The sequence below is a fragment of the Vombatus ursinus genome, unplaced genomic scaffold (genome assembly GCF_900497805.2).
Source record: "Vombatus ursinus unplaced genomic scaffold, bare-nosed wombat genome assembly UNPS02009062.1, whole genome shotgun sequence".
In the NCBI taxonomy this organism is placed as follows: Eukaryota; Metazoa; Chordata; class Mammalia; order Diprotodontia; family Vombatidae; genus Vombatus; species Vombatus ursinus.
The window spans coordinates 19000157-19021855 of NW_020948840.1; the positions used below are offsets into that span (position 1 = coordinate 19000157).

The following is a 21699-nucleotide window of genomic DNA, read 5'->3' on the forward strand; positions in this document are numbered from 1 at the left end:
CCTTTAGCAAGAGGCCAAAGTATGTGTCCATTCCCGTGGAGCTGAAGTTAATGAAAACCAACTGACACAGTGATTGCTTCTGACAGTGTATACTACAATCCACACCCACAATCCCAAACCTCTCTACCAAGAACCTCTGTGCATTCGTGCAGGTTGTTTCCCATTTCTGAAGTTTACTTAACCACTGATATTCTCACTGGTCAGCATATTCCTGATCCCTTAAACTTAGCCCATTCCAGTGACCTTGAACCCCCTGCTGCCAGTGTACAAGTCCCATTCCCCATTCCTTAACTCCCTCACTCCTATCCCCCTTCACCCTATCCCCTCAGTGTGCTACATCAGATCTCCCTGCCTTTTCCACTGTACCCTCTGTGATGCCTACTCCATAATTAATAAATTTCTTTCATCTTAAACTTATTTCTTACATCTTCTGGCCCTCCCTGAGACATGGCTCTCTCTCAGTAACACACTTCCATCACTACTCTTTATAGTACTGGCTACATTTTCTCTTGTAACCCCTACTTGTGATGATGAGGGAGCTGGAATATTCACTGCTTCCGTTGACAATAATAGGCTTTCCTTCAATCACCTTTTATTGGCAACCTCTCTTCCTTTGATGTTCCCTCTCCAAATTTGTCATCCAATCTAAGTCTTGGCAGCTAATATCTATACATCACCAGGACGTTCTCCTTTCCTCAATGAGTTCAGTGCCTGACTCACAGTGTTTCTCTCCTTCCCATCTCTTGCTCTCATACTATGGGATTTCAGCAGACATATTCATGCCCTCTCAAATACCCTAACATTGTAGTTCCTCAGTCTGTTCAATTCCCATGGGCTACTCCTCCATTCTACCTCACCTACACAGAGACCTGGCCACACACCTTGACATCACCCACAAGTCTTCTACTTCCATATTTATGAATTTGAAATTCATTCATCTGATCATAATCTTCTAGCACTCCATCTTTCCATTTGCCTTATGACCTCTAACACAGTTCTTCATCTAAAACATGATCTCTATTCCCTCCATCCCTCATTTTTTTCCCCAGCCATTATCCCTGCACTGGTTACATTATCTTCTCTTCCCTTTGTCAACTCTTTGATGAATCAAATCAGCTCTATACTATCCTACACCCTATATTTCCTTGCCCCTTCATCCTATTGCCAGTCATATCTTGCCAAACTTCAACCCTGAACTACAACCACTATCCACTTCCTTTTCTTTTATTCACACATAGCTGAACAGAGCCAAAGGAAATCACAAAGCTGTGCTAACTGGGCCCACCACAGATTTATGTGATCCGATCGATCTCTACTGGGCCCTAACCTGCAGCAAGGCAAACATTCACTTACTTCCCAACTTATTTTTTTATCCCTCTCTCCATAGTATCTATTCCAGCCTTTCTGTCTGAGCCTCCAAGTCTCCCTTTCTCTTGGCTCATAGAGCCTCTCTCCGTAGTGTTTATTCCAGACTTTCTCTCTTTGAGCACTCCCTCTACTCCTCTCAGTCTTACATTTCACTGAAAAAAACCAGGCCATTTGGCAAGACCTCTCTCTTCTTCTCTTGTCCTCATTTCACAGCCCTGAGACATCTCCCTCTACCGTCTCTTCCTTCACTTGGATCTCAGATGAAAAAGTAATCCTTCTCACATCATAAACAAATTAAAGAAACAGAAGAAATTTCCTTTCAGAATTATGGTTAGGGAAAGAATTGATGACCAAACCCTTGTTTGAAAGGGTCACAGAACAATTTATATCTGTCTACTTTGCTGGTTCTTCATCCATGTTATGCCTACTAATCTTGGATATCCCTTTAGGTTTTGTCCTGGGCCCTCTTTTCTTTTTTTCTCCATACTATCTCACTTGATCTCATCACCTTCTATGGGTTCAATTTTCATCTCTTTTCAAATGATTTTGAGATCTATGTATCCATCCCTCGTCCCTCTGCTGAGCTATAGTCACACATCTCCAGCTGCCTTTTTTTCATCCAAAACTGAGTGTCCTATAGATAATCCAAACTCAGTATTTCCAAAAGGAAAAAATATTTCCCCTAAAATTCTTCCCAGTTTCCCTATTACTGGTGAGAATGCCACCATTTCTCCAGTCACTCAAGCTTGCATCCTTGGTGTCTTCTTAGATTCCTCTCTGTCACTCATCTCATATATCCAATCCATTGCCTAGGCTTACCAGTTTGGCACCTTCACAGAATCTCTCATATGCATCCCCTTCTCTTCTCATACATTCACAGCCCTAGTTCATTACCTCTCCCCTCGACTATTTCAGTAGCCTTCTAACTATTCTTCCTGTCCCAAGTTTTTCCCCACTCTACTCTCATTCTCTCAGCTGCCAAGGTGGTTTTTCTAAAGCATAATTCTAATCATATCACCTCACCTGCTCCATGAGCACCAGTGAGTCATTGTTACTTGCCGAATCAAATATAATGCTGTCTGGCATTCAAAAAGCTCTTCATAAGCTAGCCCCTTCCTGCCTTTCCAGCTTTCTTACTCCTTTTTCTTCCCCATGTACCCTGCAATGCAGCTGCACCTGCCTACTTGCAGTTCCTCAAAAAGGATGCCATCTTTGTGTGTTTGTTGTATCACACACCTAGAATGCTCTGCCCCCTCTGCCTTTTAGTTTCCCTGACTTCCTCAAATCCTACCTTCTATAGGAGGCCTTTCCTGATTCCTCCAGATGCTAAATTCCTTCCCCTTTCAAATTACCATCACATACTCTGTATACATCTTATAAATACTTCGTTGTTTACCTCTTGTCTCCCCCATTAAGATGTATGTTTTCTAAGGACAGACTATTTTTTTTCCTTTCTTTTTATCCCCAGGGTTCAGGGATGCCTAACAAATAATAAGCATTTAATAGATACTTATTGATTGACTGAATCCACTCTCCCCTGTATCTCCTTGTTTCAAAGTCTTTCTCTTCTTTCATAGGCTTAGCTCAGGTTTCTGGTCCTTCAAGAACTTTCATTTAGTCAGTCATCTTCATAATATTCTGGGTAAGGGATCCATTGTGCCTCTTAGCACCATGGATGCTAAGTAGCGATGAAGCTTACTACAACCTATTCCATTACTGGATGGTTCTTATTGGAAGTTTTCCATTATATTAGACCAAAATTTGCTTCCCTGTAACTTCCATCCAGCTTTATCCTTTTGGACCAAGCTGATTAAGTCTAATCCATCTTTCACGTGTCATCACTTCAAATAGTCATGAAGTGTTTTTCATTTTAGATAGGAAGTAACTAGAACATTAATTCATAGTGTAATTCTCTGGGCTAAAATATCAAGTCTAACATCTTACATTAAGAGGATTAATTAGTTCATGTTTATAAAGTATAGTGCAGATATGCCCTTTTTAAATGTTAATTTTCTAAAAACTACATCATAGCATTTTGCTAAATGTAAAAGCTCTAATATTCATCATTTCTTTGATACAGGTTGGCAAAGATTCTTTTGGCAGTGATTATATAGAAAACTTAAAACAGAATGATATTTCTACAGGTAAAATTTCATCTTTTAAAGTTTAAAAAATCTTTTTCTTTGTTCTTCTTATGGGAGGAAAAAAAGGTTGACTATAAAAAGATTTATGATTGTATTATCCTCTATTGGCCAAAGATTTTTTTACTCTCTCAGTATTTTGTCTAGCCTAGTTTGTGTACTTTAACTCTTTAAGCATCGTTTTTTTCAGCAGAGGTAAAGCAAAAGCAGGTTATTACTGTTTATCAGGTAGCCTGGCTTCAAAACTGAAGTGGCAGAGAAAACAGGACTGTGCAGACCTAAAAAGCATGTAGGATATAAGTGGATCAATTTAGAAAAGGTAGAGCTGGAAAAGACCTTAGTACAAAGAAGCTCCATTCAATAAACATTTATCAGGTGCCTGCTATGTATTAATTAAAAGACAAGATCAAAAACCAGCCTGGGAATCTGGGAAGTCCTGGGTTTAAGCCCAACCCTCTGACACATACTCCAACCCTTGGCAGATTAACTTCTTAAGGCTCCAGGCATCTCTCTAAGAGTATAAATTGCAGGACAATTTTCTAAAAATGTGTATACTCGTAGTTTGATGCCTATCTATATTGTTGGTGTCCATTTCCTCATTGAGAGTTCTCTGGACCAATGAACACACAGGCCCAGACCAGAAAACATATTGTATACACACACACAGACACACACACACACACGTATGTATATACAAGTGTGTGCACACTCATGTATGTGTATGTTATACAAGACACATCTAGTATATTTCCCTCATTTTACAGGAAAGAAAACAGGCATCCAAAGTCATACATTTAGTTAGTAGTAGGACTATTATTACTGTGACATTATGCTGCCACTCATGCTTCATCTTATCACAGCTTTACATACCATGATTTTTTGTGGAAGGCCTATAAAAAGGGAAACAAGTGTGCTTTTTGGTTTGGATATCTTACCTATCTCTTATTTCAAGTCTTTTCAGTAAATGAAAGGAAAAAAAAAAAGAAGTGATTTAGAAGAGAAAAGCTGATTGGGGGGGGGGTTGTCTTACATGCCCAGACTTTAATATATATTACAAAGCAAGTATCCTTAAAACAAATCAAAAAAAAAAAATTAGTATGCAAAAAATTAGTACTTAACAATTTTTTTTTTCAAAAAAGAATTCATTTTTTAATAAATTTATTTGAGAAAATTGGCTGTCAATATAGTGGAAAAATATTTAGACTCAGATCTTTTTTCATATATTCCATTAAATTCTAAGTGGATAAGAAATTTAAACATAAAAAAAGAAAGAAAATTGAATAAACTATCTGAATTGTGATGATTAATTTTTAAAAATTCAACAAGTAGAAAGAATTATTGAGGATAGATAGATGTGCTTTAATGCATTAAAATTAAAGTTTTTCTCTGCCACAGAAAGGAATATAATTAGCTAGAAGGAACTAAAAGGAGTATAAGAAACATGAAAATTGGGTAATTTTTATAGAAAATATGACTTTAAAAATAACATCTGAAATATATGAGGGACTGTTAAGTCAGTCACAATGGTAACTCCCAGACCATATCAGATAAATAACCAAAAGATAAAAATTTGCAATTTTTGAAAGAAAAAACACAAATTATTAATAATTGCTTGAAAAAATGCTTAATTTCATTAGTAACAAATGAGGTACAAATTAAAATGGCTTTAAGATACCAACTCACATCCATCAAATTGGCAAAAATAATAAAAAGTAACAAAATTCAGAGCTGGCATTGCTGTGGGAAAAAAGATAGATTCATTCATTGCTGGTAGAATTGCAAACTTGGAGAATCTCTTTAGAGAGTAATGTGGAAGTTAAGTAAAATCTGCAAAAAAAATAATCATAACCTTTAACCTAATAATATCATTTTGGAGAATAAACCCTGAAAGTCCTATAAAAAACAAAAAGCTATTTGTGCAAAGATTTCCATAGCAGCATAATTAATACACAGTTACAAAAAAGTTGGAAACAAATGGCCAACAATAGGACAATGGTTAAATAAATTATGGCATTTTAATGTAATACAAAGAATACAATGAATACAAAGAAATCTAGAAAAACCTGTATGAAATAATTCACATTTAAAAAAAAAAGCAGAACTAAAAGAAAGAAGTGTATCTGTAGACTCACTAACTACAATCATATGAAGACAAGAAAATGAGAATGGACAAAGATTTTTGATGAGGACTCAAAGGAAATGCAATGACTGAAATAGTCTTATGATATTTTATTCATTGAAATTAATTTAGATGTAAATTGTCACCGTGTATATATATTTGTTTGTATTGATTTGCCATGTTAAATTTTTAAACAAACTTTTTGAAAAGGAAAATGCCATTGCATTATCTATAAAGGCTATGGAATTTGTGGTCACTGCTATGAAAGAATTCATCAAAATATAGACTCCTTTACTTCGTCTTTTTTACTTTGTAGGTACAAATTAGTACTTTTCAATTGAACGTAAACTCCCTGAGGAAGGAACTGTTTTGGTTTTGTATTTATAGCCCAAGTACCTAGCACAATCATTACCTGATACAGAATAGGTAATTAATAAATGTTTGTTGAATTGAATTATTTGTTCATTTCTTTGTTGTTACTTTGTCAAAGTATATTATGCATTTTGTGTTCTATCTACTATTTTGTAATATTTCTTCTCTTTTAGAATTTATGTATCAGACCAAAGATGCTTCTACAGGAGCTGCTTCAATAATTGTCAACAGTGAAGGTAGTTATTTCTTGTGTTGAAGCACCATTTTATAAAAGAATATATTACTTTCAGAACTATAAAAGAAGGCATCACCTTTGCCCTAACCTGCTGTATATTCTCATCCTGCCACTGATATTCTTTGAAAAGTCCAAAAATACAATTTTATCAAATCAACTGTTGCCGCTGATTGTCTCCTAAGTCATTCATTCAGGTATAACAACTGTTGCTATTTACAGAGTTTTGGAATTATCATTTTGTTGTTGTTCAATCGTTTCAGTCACTCTTTGTGACCCTATTTGGGGTTTTCTTGGCAAAGATACTGGAGTGATTTGCCATTTCTTTCTCCAGCTCATTTTACAGATGAGGAAACTGAGGCAAACAGGGTTAAGTGACTTGCCCTAGGTAACACAGCTGGTAAGTGTCTGAGACTGGATTTGAATTCAGGTGTTCCTGGCTTTAGGCCCAGCACTATATCCACCGCACTACTTAGCTGCACTGAGTCATCATAGATCAACTCTTTATTCCTTAGTATCCAGTTGTACTTTTCATATAAGCCTGGATTCATATTTATCTATAAAAGCATTTAAGTGTTAGCTATTTTATTGAATGTGATGAATAAAAGTATATGTAAGGAAAACAATTTGACACATAACAGTTTTTGAACATCCCCTGGGTGCCAAGCAGGAACTATTTGCTTTTAACTTGCCTTTTTTGTTCATTTGGGTCTTATGTTTGAATAGTGACCAAATTATAAATTTCTCTGTTTACATCAAAATCTTACAAAAGTTTACATCTGTGAAAAATTATTGTGAAAAATTAAGCTCATCATATTTCCTTCAATTAAATTCTTGCTCCTGATTTCAGTTTTTGCTTGAGTTTAATAAGGCAAGAATTACAGAATTCACTAGGAGTTCTCCATATTGTGACAGTAGGCAGTTTGGTTTCTATTATATTCAAACATTTAAAAGTCTGAATATATCATTATCCACCTTAAACTTCATTGTGTTTTTGTTTTTTGCTAGGCAATGGGGTTAAGGGTCACACAGCTAGTAAGTGTCAAGTGTCTGAGGACGGATTTGAACTCAGGTCCTCCTGACTCCAGGGCCTATGCTCTATCCATTGTGCCACCTAGCTGCCCCTTAAACTTCATTTTGAATAATTGTCGCTACCAACTACAGCTAATTCTTTGTCTAATACCTCTTCTTGTATGTTAGTGATAGCTTCAGATTCAGAGAACCATAGATTTAAAGAACTGGGGACCTTCAGAAGGATCTGGTCCAACCCTCTTATATTACAGATTAAATTTTACAGAAGAAACTGAAGCCCAAAGGGATTAAGTGATCTGCCCAAGGTAACAAATAACAGAGCTAGAATTTGAACCTTTGTCTTATGACACTAAATGTGGTATTCTTATATACATATATATATATATATAAGAACTATGTATGTGTATGTATGCATACACATATACATATACTTTGACACAAACATATATATAAATATGTAAAAGAAATAAGGGAAATATATGTGTGCACAGGGTATTCCAAAAGTTTTAGTGCTGTGTGTATGTGTTTGTGTATACACTTTCCTTATTTTTCTTCCTAGAGTCATAGAATGGGAGAAGTGGAAGGGGCCTCAGAGATTATCCTTACTCTAAGATAATAATGCTGTCTTTTGCATTTGAAGGTGATGCCATGACCCCAGAGGACATATACTTAGAGTTATTTTTCTGTTAGTAGGGAAGGGTTTATGCTGATCCATCCTTCATCCTCTTTTCCAGCAAGCATCATGCCTTTGTCAGGTGACTAGTTAGAATTTGTTCAAAGTTATTTTTAGGCCACATCTTTTATAGACAAATCATCATGCCATAAGAACAGCCTCTATGATTTACTGCATTCATCTCTACAGAAAAGCCCCAGAGCCAGGCACCAGGAGCATCTCTGATACGGGCTCTTGTATCATATGACAGTGGGTCCAAGTTTGCTAAATGGACCAGGTATCACTCTCCCATTTCTCCCTTCTCTAAGATGATGTAGACAGAGATAATTCTGAGGTTGTAATATCATTAAGTGTTATCATTGGCACAGGATTATTTCAGTATTAGACGCAGCTTAATATCTGTTAAATAATTTTAAACATATTTCAAATTATAGATTTTTTGTAATACAAAACTCTGCCATGGTTGATGCTTAATTTGTTTGTACACACAAACTGACTGCACATAGGTCATTGGTGATGTGTATCATGCAAATTTGTTCCTATTTTTACCTACAAATATGAAGTCTGTGTTTGGGTTTCCAAGGCCATTACCACAAACTTCACCTCTTTCCCCACCATCATCACTCCCTTTGCCTCCCCAACAAAAAAGAAAGAAAGAAAGAAAGAAAAAAGTATTTTATATATCATTTCAAAATGACATTTCCCATAGGCATACTTACTTTCAGCTGCTCTCCACTGCTTACTGAATTAAGTATAATCCCCACCGCAATTAGACTCTAGTCTACTTTTCTAGTTTTATCTCATACCTTCCTCCTTCCTAATAGGCCATTCACTGTGCCCTGTGCTTGTCCTCCCCTCTCTCCTTAGTGCTTTTGCTTACCCTGCCCCACATTTCCCCATCCCCACCTCTGCTTGTTGAAATGCCTCCATTTTTTGAAAGTCAAACTCAGGATCATCTCTTGCCTCTTCCCTAATCACCCCAGCTAGTAATAAATTCCCTTCTCAGGATTTTTTTATGGCCCTTTATTTAAACTTTTCCTTTATACTTCTTACCTTCTGCCTTGTGTTACAGTTATTGACATATATGCCATATTCCCTTGGTTGGATTACAAGTTCCTTAAAGGTCAGAATTGTGTCATTTTTCATTATTATATTCTTACCACTTAGCATGGAGACTTGCACATGGCACATAATAGACAAAGTTTTCCGTGACATTCATACTTAAAGCATTGTTGTTTCCATTTTATAGATGAGGAAACTGAGACCCAGACAGGTTGTCCATGGTCACACAGCTAGCAAGTGTCAAAGTTCTAACTGAGCCCAGGTCACTTGACTCCAGACTCACAGTATTTCAACGAAATCACACTGCTTCTCAGTTACCTCATCTGTAAACAGGAGCTAACAATACTTGCCTTGCTTGCCTCACAAGGTTGTTCTGAAGCTTGGGTATTTTATACGCAGATATTATTTCAGTGCTTTATTGATGTGGGTCCTCCTACTGTTTCAGATTGAAGCCTATCCACCCCTTCTTATCCATCCAATGTAATTCTTGTTCATGTCCTTGCATAAATCCTCTACAACTTGCTGAATAATGATATAGTGCTGTGTGAATGTAAGTTATTATTTTAATTATTCTGTAATTTCGATATAAATAGTGGATAGAGTGCTATACTTAACAAGTCAGGAAGACCTGGATTCAAATCCTGCCTCTGAAACTCAACAAGCTCTATGACCATGGGCAAGTCAATTAATCTCTCTAAACTTTAGGCATCCCTCTAAGATTTATCTGCTAACTTATATTCAGATTCTGATCTACTCTGGTAGATAGAGTTCCCATAACAACAAAATCATAATGCATTCATTGACATATGGATCTAATGTTATTGAGTTTTGCTAAATAACATTGATAAGTAGCTTACTATTTTATCAAGATTGAAAGTGATCAAAATGTGATATGCAAATAGAAAAAAAATTTTAGTTACCGAAGTTACCCTTCATGGAAAGACAAGTGATAAATTGAATAGGATCATAGATTTAGAGCTGAAAAGAACTGGAGAGCTTATTTAATTGAACTGCTTCACTTTCTACATCATTTAGCATCCAAAAATTATTTGCTGACAGGTGTTATAGGATTACAAGATAAGGTCATTTAGAAGGTAGAGTCTTATAGAATGTTGTAGTGATCTATGCTTAATCCTGTGCTAGATATCATTTTTTATCAGAGACCTTTCAAATAAACAATTATAACAGGCTAGAACATTGGACAAAATCTAATAAGTCCTGATTCTATAAAGATGAAATTTAATAGAGCTAAATGTAAAGTCTTACAATTAAGAAAAAACAACTTTACAAATCTAAGATGAGAAAGTCTGACTAGATTGTAGTTCATCTGGAGAAGGTCTAGGGGCTTTAGTAGGTTTAACATAAGGCAGCCATGAGAGTTGGCATCCAGGAAAAATAATGCAGTTTTAGGCTACATTTACAGAGGCAGAGCTTCCAGAAATATGGAGATAGTAATCCCACTAACCTCTGCCCTGGTCAGACCACAAGTGAAGTAATGGTAACACATTTTAAAAACGACATTAATAAGCTAGAGTGTGTCCAGAGGAGGACAGACAAGATGGTGACAGGCCCTGAGTTCATGTCAAACATGGCTTGGTTGAAGGAACAAAGTATGTTTAGCCTAGAAAAGAGAAGACTTAAGGGGAACATAACAAATGACCTCAAATATTTAAAGGACTGCCTGCCATGTGAGAGGCAGATTAGATTTGTTCTGTTTGGCCTTGATTGTCCTGATTGGCAGTCAGAATTAGGATCAATGGGTAAAAGTTGCGAAAAAATCAAATTTAGGCTCAATGTGAAGAAAAACTTTGCAATAATTGGAACTATCCAAAAGTGGAATGGACTGCCTTAGGAAGTGGTATGTTTCCTCCCGTTTGGAGGTCTCGAAACAAAAACTTGTCAGTGCGTTGTAGAATGGATTCTTATTCGGGGATGGATTATACTAGATGTCCTCTGAAGTCCCTTCCAACTTAGAGATTCTGTGATGCTTGTTTTTGTAACTTAAATAAGTACCCAGAAATATCTTTCTAGGACAGAATATTATCGTCATCGTGGCCGGAGCAAACTTGCTGTTGAATTCTGATGACCTGAGGAAGGCAGCTGATATCATTAGCAGAGCCAAAGTAATTATCTGCCAGCTAGAAATATCTCCAGCTACTTCTCTGGAAGCCCTGACAATGGCCCGCAAAAGCGGAGGTAATTTTACACATTTGTCATTCTTTCTATGAAAACATCTCTCTCTCTCTCATGCTAGGAAAATTAGCTTTTTTAAGAGGCAACTTTATTTTGATTTTGATCTCTTTAACATTTTTTCACAGCAAACTACTGTGCCTTCTTATATCTACTTGGCTTTACATTTGTCTTTTAGTTTTAGCAAATGTTAGGGAACTTTACAAATATGGTGAAAACCAAGCCATCTGGCTCAGTACCAGTCACAGAGCTCTAAAAACTAGCATGTCAGATGTCCCCCAATACAAACCCTCAGCCCAGTTCCCAGGCCTAATGCCAGGACTGACTTGAATCACCACTGAAGCAGCCCAACATAAACAGTTTCTGGTGATGTTATTTTAGCTTAGAGAATCTGGAAGTGAATATTATCACATAAACGTGTATGGTAACGGCACAGTCACCATTTGATAAACACCTTCAGAAGCTGGAGAGTCGTTCTCATTCGGCTTTGTAAAAGTTCCAAACCTTTTTTGCAACAGAAGGTTTATTTTCAAAATTTTAGAATTTTTTTGAAGTAGTTTTTATTTTTCATGCAGTTTATCTTTGTGTATTTGAGAATATTTTTAGGTTTGGGAACTTCATGTAGGGCATTTTTGTTTCCCTAAGTGGGCTCTTGATTAGTACTTTACCTCCTCTCCTTCAGCTTTAATAGATAGATATCATTGAGTGCTTACTTTGTGCCAGGTCCAGCGCTAAGTGCTGAGAATATAAATATAAGCAAGCAAGACAGTCCCTGCCCTCAAGAAGCTTTCATTCTAATGAGGGAAGACAGCACATAAAAGGGAATTAACACCTTTCTCATTCTGGATGTTATGCCTCTTTTAATACAGCCTAAGATCATATTAACATGTTTTAGCTGCTGTATCACAATCAATTTGTCAAGCTGGCAATCCACTCAGAACCCCAGATCTTTTCCAGATGAACTGGTGTCTAAGAACATTTCCTCCATCTTATATTTGTGAAGTTGATATTTTGAACCCAAGTTTAGAAACATATATTTATCATATTTTATTCGATTTAACCCACCATTCCAGTCTATTGAGATTTATTTTGGATTCTGATTCTGCCACTTACTGTGTTAGCTAGTCCTCTTAGCTTTGTTTTACCACCAAGTTAATATGCATCTCGTCTATGCCTTCATCCAAGTCATTGGATAAAAGAGGTTAAAAAGCACAAGGCCTTAGAGCACTGGCCCTGAAGGCAGGAGAACCTGAGTTCAAATCCAGCCTCAAACACTTGACACTTACTAGCTGTGTGACCCTGGGCAAGTCACTTAACCCCAATTGCTTCACCAAAAAGAAAAAAAGAAAAAAAAAAAAAAGCACAAAGCCATGGAGAGATCGATCCCAGGAGCATTCTATAAGAGACCTCCATCCAAACTGACACCAAGCAACTATTTTTTGGGCACAGTCATTCAGCCATTTCTGAGTCCACCTAATAGACCGTCATCTTCCATAGGAGGATCCAACCTTATTTCACATTACTTTCCTTCACATACTTTGTTTTCACCATACTGGACTATGAGCTGGCCACTAAGCTTTCTACCCAGTCTCCTACTTTGTTAGACGTACATAAGCCATCCTCCAGGCCTGAATTGCACTCCCTCCTGTCATGTTCCTTAACTATACTCAAGGATCAGTTTAGGTGATATCTCCTCTATGAAGCTTTCCTTTGCTTTCCTCTTCACATTACCTTAGATTATATTTTTCTTCGAACATGTTGTGTCCCCTCAGTTAGAATGCCTTCCTGTCAGCTCCTAGAGACCTGGAAATGTTTTATTTTAGGCTTTGTATCCCCAAAACCTAGCACAGTGTCTAGCACCTCAAAGAAGTTTAATGAATATTGATTAAATTGAATTTCCGCTTTCCTGAAATTTAGGTAAGCTATGTGTCTAAGGGTTGATCACTTTTACCTATTTCTACAGTATCTCCCTATTCTCACCAGTCTAGTAACCCTGTTTGAAAAAGGAAATGAGGTGAGTCTGGCATTACCAAGTCTTTTTTTTTTTTTTTTTTTATGGTGAAGCAGTGGGGTAAAGTGACTTGCCCAGAGTCACACAGCTAGTAAGTGTTATGTGTCTGAGGCCAGATTTAAACTCAGGTCCTCCTAACTCCAGGGCCAGTGCTTTATCCACTGCACCACCTCACTGCCCCTGGCATGACCAATTTTTTATGAAACTATGCAGACTCTCTCTGCTCACTGCTTGCTTCTCCAGGTGTTGCCTGAGGTTTCTTAAATGGTGGAAAAATTAAAAGGATCAAAAAGATGTCATTTCAAGGTCTCCCCTGATGCATGTTTAAAAATGCATAGTATCCAAATGTCAGCCACTACACAACTTTTTTATTCTGTTGCAGTGAAGACTCTGTTTAATCCTGCTCCTGCCACAGCTGACCTTGACGCACAGTTCTATACCGTCTCTGATATATTTTGCTGCAATGAAAGTGAGGTAATGCACTAAGAGAGTCTGATTGCTCTTTAACAAGCAAAAAAAACTGTTTTCTTCAGGGATGAAGTACAGGGACAGAGCTAAGTTGTGTGGCCACTCAGTCATTTAATCACTTTATTCATTTCTGGAGCAAAGTGGGAAGTGAATGTCTTAGCTGTAAATGGGGATGATAATAACACCTACCTCCCAGAGTTCTTATGAGGATTTAATGAGATAAGAGTAGACACCATATCAATCCTTACTCAAAATATCCAGGAATCTGTTTAGATCTGCCACTTACTTGGAATTTTAAAAACAAAACCTAAATTCTGCTACCTTTCAAACAAAGTTTGAACTCTATCTTAATACAAGTATATAACACATACTGTCCAGATCCTAGCAGTTGTTCTTCACTGGCCCCCCAGGTTATTCTCCCTCCTTTCTCAGGGAGCTTAGTACCTGGCTCACAGCCTTCCCGTGCACCCTAACGTGTTTTAGAGACACACTCTCTTCTCCTCAATTCTATACTCCAAATTACCTCAACATCATCCCCCATTCTTTTCTCATTAGCTCCAGCTTTGAAGGAGAGCATACTCCTCTTTGCCAATACCAATCCCTCTCTTGTTCCTTTGATCCTATCTCCTCCCTTATTCTCTAGGAAATTGCTGCTTTGATCATCCCACCCCTCTCTCTAATTTTTGATCTTTCCTTATCCAATGGCTTCTCCCTTAATGTTTAAAAACAGACCTAGATTGCAGTCATTCTATTTCTCTGCTCCTTTCACATCCAAACTCCTAGAAAAAGCTATCTAAACTCATTGCCACCATTTCCATACCTCCCTCACTTCCCAACCCCCATACAGCCTGTCTTCCTACCAATGATTTATTCATTGGTAAATCCAATGACCATTTGGTCTCCAGTCATTGACCGTTTCTTAGTCTTCATCCTACTTAACCCCTCTGCAGTACTTCACACTTTTGACCTTCACTTCCTCATATATCCTCCCCTCTTCAGATTTTCATGACATCCATGTCCCTCCTCCATCTGAATAGGTATGTCCCAGAGCTGCATCCTAGAAGCTCTTCTGTCTTTATGCTTTTTCTCAATGATCTCATTAACTCCCATGAATTTAACCATTACCTCTGTTGATAATTCTTAGATCTGCTCTCTTTCCTGGACCCAGTCCTTCATCAGCTACTTATTGAGTATTTTCAGCTGGATGGTCCCATAGACATCTCAGAACTTGCTGTCTTACTCTTCCTAACTTCCCTGTTTCTTTGAAGTACAGCTCTATCATTTGTGTCACTTTAATTACAACCCCAGAGTTATCCTTGACTCTTCTCTCTACCTTACCCTTTATATCCAGTCACTAGACCCTGTCAATTCTACTTTCAAAAAATTCCTCAAATCCATTTACTTCTCCCCCTAACCCATATCACAGCCAACCTTGTCCCTCATCACCTATTGCCTGAACCTTCCCTCATCACTGGTCTCTGCCTCCAGTGTATCTCATCCTTAATCCATGCTCTACACATCTGCCAAACTGACATTTCTAAAACACAAGTCTTCCTTGTGTTACTTCCTTGCTCAAAAGGTTCCATTGGCTTCCTTTTGCCTCTAGAATAGACTGAAAACTCCTGTGTTTGCATTTTAAAGCCCTTCACAATCTGGCGCCTGGCTGCTTCCCTTTCTAGGCTCATGGCACATCACTTTCCTTCACGCCTGCTTTCTTTCAGCCAGCCTAGTGTACTTGATGCTTGCCATACGTAACATTCTATCTGCTGTCTTCATGACTTTGCCTAGGTCTACAAGGCCGTCTCTCCTCTGATCTGCCAAAGCTCATCTGCTCAGACGGCAGCTCTAGGAGGCCTGTCATGTTCTCCCCAGAAGCTAGTTCCCTACTTCCAAAATTACTTTGTAGCTATCTTGTATTTATTATGTTGTAGTTACTATTCTCTCTTCATATTTGTCTCCCAACAGGAGGTAAGACCCTTGAGCAGGGAATACTTCATTTCTATCTTTGTAGCCACAGCACCTAGCACAGTGCCTGGAATGTAGTAGACACCTAAGAAATGCTTGTTGAGTTTAGTGCTGATGTTACTAACATTTGGTTATGTCTTTCTATCCCCGGCACCTAACAGAAAAACTTGTACAGGTTTAATAAATAGTTACTATGCTTGAGGTGCTTAATAAATACTTGTTGATTTATAATTCTTTACTTCCCTTATTTACAATTTCATCTCCCAGGAAACAGAGGAGTCAAAGAAGTATATAGAAATGGACTTCATTCTGAGCAGCAAGAACTGCTCAGTGACGTGGAAGTGATAAGAACCTTGGAAGATTTTGTACCGAATTCAGTGTCTCATTGAACTTGCTTAAAGCATATTTACTAGCTCTATGATGCCTGCCCTAACTCATACCCCTTAGGATAAGCCTTTGGGGACTCATGGCTACCTCCAGGACACAATGAGGCGTTTGATTACTTTCATTGCTCAGATGTCTCCTTCTGGTTGTAGGAACATAAAACAGTGCATCTTCTTCAGCCTGTAATATAAGAGGAAAGTATTCGGGGGAGTTCCCCCTATGACAAAGTCTATAAAATCCCATTTCCTCAGATACACAGAGATCATTTTCTTCATTCATGATTTTAAGTTGGGACCAGTCTTACTAGTGGCCATGAGCCTCGGTGATGGACCCCTTCATTCCCTGGACCCGCTCAAGATCACATGTCTTCCTACTTATCAGAAACAGACTCCTCATCTCTGCTTGGTTTAATGCTTTTACCATTTTCTCCTGCTCCCTCTCCATCCCTTCCCAGCAGCATCAACCTGCCTGTTTTTCCTCTTTGGATCCTGTGTTCCCTCTAGACATATATAGTTCATATGACCCGTTGTACCTTTGAGGTCCAGGTTGCTCCTCAATGTAGGTGAAATTCCCTGACATGCAATTCATCTAATTCTTTGGGCCTGCACAAACCAAGCATCTGGCAAGCCCTGTCTAGGCCACATTAGGACTGAGTATCTTCATCTTATTATCTGCCTACCAAAATCCCTTTCCTCTTTGTCTTGTTGAAGTTCCATCTTTTCATCTGTCACCAGCCTCTAGGTGCACATGTTTCACTGTAAAGATTTCATACATATTCAGGTTTCTCTCCAGGTCCACCTATACCCAGTATTTCTGTGTCTATGCCTATCTCTGAGTCTTCATATGTACTTGTTGGCCATAGATGGGCCCCTCATCTCTGTCTGCTTCCTGATGTGTCCCTATGGGTTTTAAAAGCCAAACCCAAGGGCCAGTTTGAGTGTATGAACTCTCATTATTGTGGTATGAACTCAGTGACTGCTGCTGTTGCTGCCTTGGCAAAGACCACACCAATGAGGTGGTAAGGCAATTTCACACCTTGATCTGGAGATAGGAGAAAGGGACAAATCTGATGACTGTAGATGTAAGCCATGGTAGGTGGTTAATAAATACTTGTTGATTGATTGATTAATTGGCTGATTTTAAAGGAAATATCACAGGAGGGTCCTTTACCCTCTATGCTACTATTGCTTTACAAATAGTTAAATAGTATTTTTCCCAAAATCATTAGGTATCCAGCCAATACCAGGGCACTGTATCCCTGAGTCCTCCTGGTACCTAACTTGGGATTGAGTTTCTTTCCTATTTGCTGGGAATATTTTAAAGCCTTAATTAAACAGTTGTAGGCTTAGAACAAATGTTTGACTGCCATACCCAAGCCTATGTGAGACTATGTGCTATACCTATAGCATAGCCCTGACCTAATATAGAACCAAGAAGCCATATGGCTTCTTCATACTTGTAAATGGGGAATTTCCTTCCTCCCATCCTCAGTCCTCCTCTCATAGTTTTCTGTAAAAACTGAAATGATCTTAAAGAAATCTTCCCATCCCAATTAGTGTGATTACTGAAATCTGAATAAATTCATTTGGTAAACTACAGGCATCTAGTTTTAATGGAATCTTGTGATTTTAGAGTTGGAAAGTACTAGAAATCATTTAGTCCAACTTCCCACTCCATGTAAGGAATCCCCCATATAACCACAGGAATATTTGGGTACATAATCCATCTGACACTCACTGGCTATGTGACCTGGGGCAGATCACTCAACTACTGTACTTCTCAGTTTCATCATATATAAAAAGGGGATAATTATACCTATAGTATCTCCTAACATCACAAAGTTGTGAGATTCAAATAAGAGAATATAAAGGGTATCCCAAAAGCCTTAAGCTATTAAAACTTAAAACTGCACTAAGATTTTTGGGACACCCTGTATATTTGTGTATGTGTACTTTAAAAACTTTAAAGTGCTACATAATTATCAGTTACTACTATTATGATTATGCATATAAAGTATTTTGCAAAACTTTTAAAGCACTGTATAAATGTAATTTGTTCTCACCTATAATCTATGAGGTAATCCAGCCTTAGTGGCATCACTACTTCACTTTTGTCAGGAGTCTCAAAACCAAATCAATTAAAAGAAATAGAAACAGCTTTCTAATGAAACAAATTAAGATAAATTGGCACAGATTACTTATTAATGACTTTACTTTCTTTGATTTCTAGGCTGAGAATTTAACTGGGCTTACAATTAATAGCCCTGCAGCAGCTGGAAAGGCTGGATCGGTGCTGATAGAAAGGGGTTGCAAGGTGGTAATCATTACCTTGGGTGCTGAAGGATGTGTATTTGTATCAGCCGAAGAACCTGGCCCAAAGCTTATTCCCACACAGAAGGTCACCAAGCCTGTGGATACTACGGTATGTTTTGAGATTTAAGAAAACTTTTTTCAAGCACTTTGGGAAAAAAATAACTTAGTAACTAATTAGTACATTTTAATCTTAGAGTGAGGATATGAAGGCTCAGGATTACTGAACAAATTAGAATACTGGATTCCAATCCAGTGATCCAACCAAATCCTTCTTCACAATTCTCTGAACCTTTTGTTTTCTAATAAAAATCTGTAAGTTGGTAAATCTGTAAGAAAAAAATCTTTAAAATACCTTTTCTAACTATCTCACAGAGTTGTTGCAAGGAAAAAAAGATTGCTTGGTCACCAGAAATAATGGGAAAGAAAGGACTTTGAAACTTTGATTATAAGGACTGAGGATTATTTGTATTTTTCTTTGTTTCATGTGTTGACTTGGCCAAACCCCTGGTCAACTCCTAGATACTCTAAAAATGATAAGCTACACCAGGCCTCAGGCAACAGACAATCAGTCACTGGTTCTATGCTGAAAACCTGCCCTAACTCATAACCCCTTAGGATAAGTCCTTGGGGACTCATGGCTACCTCCAGGACACAATGAGGCATTTGATTACTTTCATTGCTCAGATGTCTCCTTCAGGTTCTAGGAACATACAATAGTGCATCTTCTTCAGCCTATAATAGAAGAGGAAAGTATTCAGGGGAGTTCCCCTTATGACAAAGTCTATAAAATCCCATTTCTTCAGCTGAGGAATAATGGTGGCTTAGAAAAAGCCAGCAGTTTGAGGGAATCCCTCTAGGAAACGTCACGGTTTTTGTACAAAGTAACTTCAGTAAGTATTCATTAAGTTTTTTCCTCCTGTAATCTTTTTATTCTTAATGGAGATTCCCTCTGTAACTTACCTATGATTCACTGCCTTCAAAAATGCCTTCCATTCCCTCCATGGCAAAAGAAGCCACGTTCCTTCTCTCTGACTTTGGGTCTTGTAAGCAGCTAGTGTGATTGTTTTATCATCAGCTGGCCCTGAGCGATGGGAAGTCAGAGAACGCTTAGGGTGCCAGCCTGCCTTTGGAGCCTGTCCTAGACAGCTGGCGTGAGGTTCTCCTTCCTTACCTCGATTGGTTTTTCAGCAAGCACTTGTTATGCCTACAGTGTAACACCAGATCAGAGCTTGTCCACTGCAGTAATGGTTCTAGCTTGTGTGAAATGGTTCGAGAACTCAAAGGTGAATACTAAACTATAATGGCTCTGCTCAAAAGGTTATTCTCTCTCCTTCCCATTCTTTTTCTCTTCTTCATTTATTTTAAAACAAGACCCCATTTCCTGACTCTTTGTCCTTTGCACTGGATGTCCCTTCACTGGCCTCCATCCTCACCTCCACCTCCAGGCTTCCTTAAAGATGCAGCTCAAATCCCACCTCCTTCAAGAAGTCTTTCCCAGCCTCTGCTTTGCCCTCCCCTACTGCTAGAGCCTCCTGGCAGAGGTCATCTCCCACTTAAACCTGTATTTATCTTGCATGTAAATGGTTGTTTGCATGTTTTCTCTCCCATTAAAATGTGAGTCTTCTTTCTTCCTATTCTCAGCATTCAACATAGTGTCTGATACGCAGTAAATGTTTGCTAACTGATTAAAGATATGGACGCTACCGGAATGGGTTGTCTGTGCTTAGTACAGACAGTTGGCAGCCCACTTCTTGGCCCTTACAACCCCCAGATGTTTTGGAGAACTCCAGTTTTAATCCTTTAACATGTAGTTCTATATGGCTTCTCTTAGAGCCAAATGATATAAAGGCTTTCAGAGTTCCCAAGACAGGGCTAGAGTGGCCGCTCACAACATATGTATCATCAAGTCTGCTACCAAATAACTGCTAAGAAATTCCCATTTCACTGAAACCAGCCTCCTGAGAGTAATTAAAGAGGCCTTCCGCCCAAGTCACTGAGTTAGTTAAGGAGCATCACTTTAAGACTTGTGCTAAGGAATTAGTCTCCCTACATCTAATCTTTTCCCTTTTCCAATTCATCCTGTGTGCTGCAGCCAGATTAATCTTCTGAAAACACCGCTTTAGCCAAGTCACTCCTCAGTTCAAAAATAGTAACATCTCACATTTATATAAGTTCTTATTTATTTATAAATTTCTATGTGTGTTTCTATATTTTATTTATTTATAAGTTTTATAAAACACATCTTTGTTCATGTCTTCTTTTCTGCCTAGAATTCTGTTTTCCCCATCTTTACCTTTTGAAATCCTACCCATCTCTCAAAGGGCTGGTCAAATGCCACTTTTATCAGCCAGAACTATGCTCTCTCTCCTCTCAACTGCTACAGCAATTATTATTTGCACCAATCATGCAACACTAATTGTAGAGTGTAGTGTATTATAGTTATCTGTGTCATCTCTGCTATTAGAATATAAGCTCCTAGAGGGCAGCAACTATTTCTGACACAACACTGTAGCACCCCACCCCCAAAAAATAGCCAAAAAATATTTATTAAATGAATAAATGAACTATTAATATGTGTAGAATTAACACATATACCCTTTCCTTGTCCTGTGCCCAGCCTCATACAATTAGTTTTCACACTAGATACCAAGTGAAGTTATGCACTACCACACTATTATATTAAATTGTTATTCTTAAGATACAACACCAGCAATAATATCTTCAAATAAGAACCTAATGTATCACCATTTTCAAGTTGTGATTTTTCCAGAAGTCATTTCAGTAGTGCTACTGCTTAATCTACAACAGTCTAGCAAATATTTTATTTGACAGATACTGTTATAATAAATCATCTGCATAATTGAATGAATTCTCAGCTTGGGGTGTAGGGGTGCAGCAGCGTATGTGTGGAGTAGAGGGGACACTGACAGAAAACAAAGTTGATTTCTTGGCTTGAAATTTCATACTTTTCTTTACTGCCAGCATTATGATTTATTCACTGCTCACATTAGTCACTCTCATTGTTAAAATTCTTGCCTATTCTATACTTAACCAGTCTTTTGTTGTTGTTGAGTCATTTTTCAATTGTGTCTGACTCTGTTACCCCATTTGAGGTTTTCTTGGCAGAGATACTGGAGTAGTTTGATGTTTCCTTCTCCAGCTCATTTTATAGATGAGGAAACGGAGCAAACAGCATTAAGTGACTTGCTAGGGTCACACAGCTAGTAAATTCCTGAGGCCAGATTTGAAGATGAGTCTTCCTGACTCCAGTCCTGACTATATTCCACTGTGCCACCTAGCTGCCCCCACTCAATCAGTTTACTTTTTTATAAGTATCAGATTACCTCTTTATAAGTCTAATGTAAGTATA

The 21699-nt window shown here is 38.0% G+C and overlaps 1 protein-coding gene across 2 annotated transcripts in view; it reads left to right on the forward strand.

Moving 5' to 3' along the window:
* RBKS (ribokinase) overlaps nt 1-21699 on the forward strand; it is a 128515-nt gene that overhangs the window by 60500 nt on the left and 46316 nt on the right. For both annotated transcript variants that reach the window (XM_027850452.1, XM_027850453.1), the window contains exons 3-7: nt 3449-3512; nt 6174-6236; nt 11031-11195; nt 13583-13674; nt 18247-18438. In XM_027850452.1, coding sequence (XP_027706253.1) covers nt 3449-3512; nt 6174-6236; nt 11031-11195; nt 13583-13674; nt 18247-18438 — 576 coding nt within the window. The remainder of the gene's footprint in view (nt 1-3448; nt 3513-6173; nt 6237-11030; nt 11196-13582; nt 13675-18246; nt 18439-21699) is intronic.